The 4,912-nt window shown below is 41.0% G+C and overlaps 2 protein-coding genes across 2 annotated transcripts in view; both read right to left on the bottom strand.

The window, feature by feature from the left end:
- Positions 1–1,439, bottom strand: part of n4bp2l2 (NEDD4 binding protein 2-like 2) — a 4,139-nt gene extending 2,700 nt beyond the window's left edge. Inside the window, exon 1 of the mRNA XM_050065165.1 lies at positions 1,332–1,439. The gene's annotated coding sequence lies outside the window, so the exon portion shown is untranslated. The remainder of the gene's footprint in view (positions 1–1,331) is intronic.
- A 1,555-nt stretch (positions 1,440–2,994) lies between these two features.
- Positions 2,995–4,912, bottom strand: part of brca2 (BRCA2 DNA repair associated) — a 16,176-nt gene continuing 14,258 nt past the window's right edge. The window contains exons 25-27 of the mRNA XM_050072917.1: positions 4,339–4,595; positions 3,690–3,833; positions 2,995–3,590 (exon numbers count right to left, since the gene is read on the bottom strand). Of these exons, the coding sequence (XP_049928874.1) occupies positions 3,234–3,590; positions 3,690–3,833; positions 4,339–4,595 (758 nt within the window). The 3' untranslated portion in view covers positions 2,995–3,233. The remainder of the gene's footprint in view (positions 3,591–3,689; positions 3,834–4,338; positions 4,596–4,912) is intronic.

Genomic DNA, 4,912 nt, shown 5'->3' with positions numbered 1-4,912 from the left:
CATTCTGACACTTAACAGCTGTCTAAAACATGGTTTGTGCCAGGCGGACATGACTGCCAGTATTTTTTCATTATTGCAAGAAATTCCATTGACTCATTCACAAGTCAAAAATGTGTTTTATCTGAAAGAAACATGCAATATTTACATTTAAGATAACAGAAAAATAGTCAACCAAGTGCAATGATGTCCTCCAAGATAATATTTGCCACTTTGATTGCAGTAAAAAAAAAATTGGGCATTGGGGGGGGCACGTGTCCCCCTCAATGTATATGGTGACTACGGCCCTGTCCTGCATGCATAATTAGGCTACTGTTGTCTGGGTGCGCAAAGGTGAAGTGCGCTGGTCTTGTCATATAAAGTTTGATGGAGTGTCAACTGGACAATATGGAGATATTTGCATCTTGAAAGCCGGACTACAAATCGACAGGGAGAAACACACGCAAGCCTAAGACGTGGTAAGATACGATATTCCTCACTATATGAAGTGACTGATAACAAGAGCTGTATCATGGGTTGTAAAGAAATTCGTCAGGATTTTATTTGGTAGACAATTGATCTGTATTTTTAGCGTGATGGGATGACAGCACAATGATGTGTGTGGTATCACTGGAAAGCTCTGCTCCTGCGCTTTCATGTGATATGCGTGGCATTTCTGTGCGAGCCTGCATTCGCGAGTAATCCATCCAAGAGTAATGTGTGTGCAAAGCTGTATGAAAGCTCTGTTATACATAATTTTAGTGTAACTTTATCATTTTTTTTCGCTGTGAAAACATTCGGAAAGCTACGATTCCGCTGTTTCACGTGATATGCGTGGCTTCTCGCTATGACGCACGGTCGCGGAGAAAAACCATAGAGAAGAACAGGTGTGAATTTGGACGCACTATGCGTCGTTCTGGATGGACTCCTTGGCCTGCTGCTGCTGCATTTTCCCCAAAAAACGGGACAAATTGTGTCCCGGGAGAGATTTTTTTTCCCGGGACAGCTGATGAAAAAAGAGAACAATTCTGGGAAAAACGGGACGGGTGGCAACTCTAAATGCATAGCACAACCACAAAAATACACAGAATTACCTCATGTGTGTAGTTATTTCATTAACACAGTTTTTCCTGCCGTAAATTTATGGTTACAATTTCAGTGAATAAGTAAGTAAGTAAGTAATATAAGCAAATAAGTAGACATGTCAAGTGTACTGGAGCTAAAACCGAAACTAAGCCACTCGCTAGCTAATGTTACCTCACGAGCTACACAAACGACGGTGAAAACACAACTCTATTACATTATACAATTTACTACTTTAATAATTAACATGGAATAAATGTTACTACACTCACCGTATACGTTCAGGATGCATAAATGACGGTAAAAACAACATTGACAAAAGACACCCGGCACACAAATCCCACATTACAGTAGCCTTGTGTTTACGGAAGTGACGTAAGCCTTATTCTTCTTCTCTTCCTCATTAACGGCCAGGGATGCGTCAGCGCCGCTAGAAGACGGTCATCTCCCAAAGATACTACCAGCTGATACAAAACACAAGATGATAGTGTTGCTTTGTCAACAACACCTACTTCTCCTTTGGGCATGGTGATTATGAAGTATATTTTAAGTAAAACTGGGCAAGTTTTAAGAGGTATACTTTTGGTGCTTTCAACCTTTAACACCTTATTCCTAGGACACATATGTAAAAAACAAAAAAAACAACTAGTTTCTAACACAGAGTGCAACAATTAACTTAAGCATTTCATAATTATTTTTGGTAAAATAGTTTATCTTTGACTGTTTTAGTTTGGTCACTGCATTTTCAAAGTGTTCACAGGAAGATATAGCATGCTTTGTAAGTCATTGAAGACAACTTGATTTATTACATATAGCACTGTGACCACTAGAGGCCGGTTATTCATATCTACAAACTTGAAGGGGGGGGAACCAAACCCGAAGCGAGAGGCTCTTAATTGTAATAAAAATTGTATTTGACTGTATTTTGCAGGGTTTAACTGGAAGTGTTGCTTGTATGCCTCAATACTACATATTTTAATAACAACTAGATACTAGACAGCAAGATGGCACCTTTTCATTCCAATGAAGGTGCTCGCCTGGCACATAGACCAAAATGTTTTCTAGCTTCCGGGTGTACTTCTGTGCTATGCAGCCCACTGAATATGCGCAGTAGTGTTTCTCCCACTGGCCCCGCATGCGAGTTCCCACTGTGCTCAGACTTGTGATGACGTCAGGTATTTTAAAACTGCTTTTCTCAGCTCAAGGAAATATTTACAAATATTGAACCACCATGGCTCAAAAATTCAGTAAAGAAAGATTCATATATTACCTTCATTGGAGTTTGAGGTGTCCTGTCAACAGTTTTACAGAGATGTCTTTTACAGTGGTGATCTATGGGGAAATGCTGTTTGGGGTGCAGAGGATTTTTTTGATGCAATACTGTAAGTGGCCATCGGGAAAAATTTGCTAAAAGGCTGAGCAGCTTTCCTGGAGGCCTGCTACACACTTATTGTTGCAATATCCAAGCGTGACCACTAGAGGGCAAATGACAGTAACTTACACTGTACAAAATAAACAGTTCAAAAGGAGAACCTTTGCACAAATTTACATTTTAACTGAATATTTCATCCCACCGAATAATATGGAGTTGTAACCTCTAACTGTCACCACTAAATTTAAAAATGTGTGTTTGCATTTCTGATTGCGTTGGAATATGGCTTTATTTTTAAAGCATTTACAGGAAGTACTAGCATAAACTGTCCTGTAAATATTGACATGCTGTGCTGTGGCCACAGGAGGATGTCAACACTCCTCTCTAAATACACTCAGGGCAGTAGAAGATGTCAATGTTTACCTAAAGCTAGCTCGTGCTCTGTTAAATTTACCATAGCAAGGCAGGCTAAGTGCTAACGTGCTTGGTTGAAAAGGAAAACCGTCAGTGATATGACATGGCTGTCGGAGATGGCAGAAGTATGATCACATAGCATTATCCTGTTTGAGGTGTAACAGGTGGTGTGCTGCTCCACAGGTTTTATTTGCTAAAGCCAGCCCAACGAATTCCATATTGTCAAATCATAATCACCATGTGATTTACTAGTGTCAAGTAATGTCACCTCTTTAATGGGTCCAATTAAACTTTGAAAGCAACCACTGCATATAAGCCATACGCAGCCTTTACATTCAGTCATTTGTACAGTACTTTAACATTTACAGTCTTTTGTATCTACAGTAAATCACCAACTCAATGCCTGAGTATCAATCATTGCCAACTCCTCATCATTCACCCATTCATCCTCCAGCGGTGAACTGACAGGTTTGCAAGCTGGAGCCTGTGCAGTTTTTGGTGCAGTTTTTAAAGTGCTGAGCGTTCCGGACCTCCGGGGGGGGTTGAATGTCTTTTTTACACACGGAGAAGCCACTGGGACCAGCGGGGAGAGAGGAGGTGGAGATGGGATACGAGACAGATAGTCCAGAGCTCTCCTCTGCTTCAGGCTGCTGGGGTCCTTCTCTGTCGAACTGTTTGCTGCAGGTTGTTTCCTGCTGACCGGAGTGAAGGATCCGAGGCTTCTGACTGGCTGCTGAGGTGTCACCTGCATAAAAGGACACATTTTTATTTTTGAATCATGAAGTGGTTATGAAAGCAAAATTATTAAACAGTCCCAGATACCACAGCAAGTGCATGAACTCACACTTGTTTTTGTGTCTTGTCTTCTGACTGTTGCAGAAGCTGGGGTTCGTGTTTGCAGAGCAGGAGAGGAGACGGACCTCAGGCTGTCAGATTTGACTAAATTTGAAAGCTTCTCCTCAGCAACTGTAAAGAAGTTCTCCTGACCCTGAAAACACAAGATATAAATTATAGTTATACCATTTTCATATTTTACAACATAGTATTGTATCCAAACAAGCACATGGAGAAAAGTAAGACGAGAAAGCTCTGGGTGGTTCAGGGCAGTGAACGGTAAACCCTTCAAACAATCTTTATTAGTCCATTTCTTATATCAGCACTGACTCTCAACCATTAAACTGTTAATCTTGTGTCTGTGTGCTCAGTTTTGCAGTTGTGCTTTATAGAGCGCTGATCAAAGTAAGTGTGAAATGAAGACAAGGTATAAATACTTCTTAGAGGTCCGTATGAAAGGCCACATTGACTTAAACATCGCCATCTCCTCACATTTTGAAGAAATACATTTCCAATTCTGTTCAGCACAGCATTCTTTTTCAGAAACTATAGCACTTCTGCTGTAAAGCATCCAGCCTTTGACAGACAAGGAATCTTTAATTGAGTGGTAAACACTGCTTTAGAAGCATGTCAGCTGCTTCATAAGTTTAGGATTTTACCTGGACCAGGGTTCTGAGTTGGCTGAGGGATTCCCGTAGGTGAACTTCCTTGGGGTTTGTTGAGAAGACGGTCAGATCTCCAGCGTACACAACAGGAGTGGGAGACATGGACTGGCCTCTCAGCTGCAGGTTGCTCAGAGCCAACAGGACACGTGCTTTTACCAGGTCTTCCAAGCCAGACTGAGCAAAGCTGCTGAAACAGCGCACTTTAACGAAGTTCAGTTTCCCATCGGTCAAATAAAATGCAGGAGACAAACCTGTGTTCAAAAGCACAAACAATAATTAAATAAACAATATAGTTATGGCAGAAACAGTTCAGACATGTTACTGGTGGCTAAAGCAAGTTACATTTATGACTTAAAGACTTTTTTGATGCCACTTGTAATTAATATTTTTATCCATCCAGGTGCGGCAGAGACCACTGTAGAACTGGTAAATACCTGCCATTTGTTCAGGGTTCAACGCTAAGGTTTTTTTTTCACTTGCCCGGTCGGGCAAGTTGGTCAGAGATCTACTTGCCCGAAGTCAGTTTTTACTTGCCCTATAAAAATTGTTTAATTTAAGCGGCTATCAA

Source organism: Epinephelus moara, chromosome 2, assembly GCF_006386435.1.
Source record: "Epinephelus moara isolate mb chromosome 2, YSFRI_EMoa_1.0, whole genome shotgun sequence".
Taxonomy (NCBI): domain Eukaryota; kingdom Metazoa; phylum Chordata; class Actinopteri; order Perciformes; family Serranidae; genus Epinephelus; species Epinephelus moara.
This window is presented reverse-complemented; position numbering and strand designations above follow the sequence as displayed.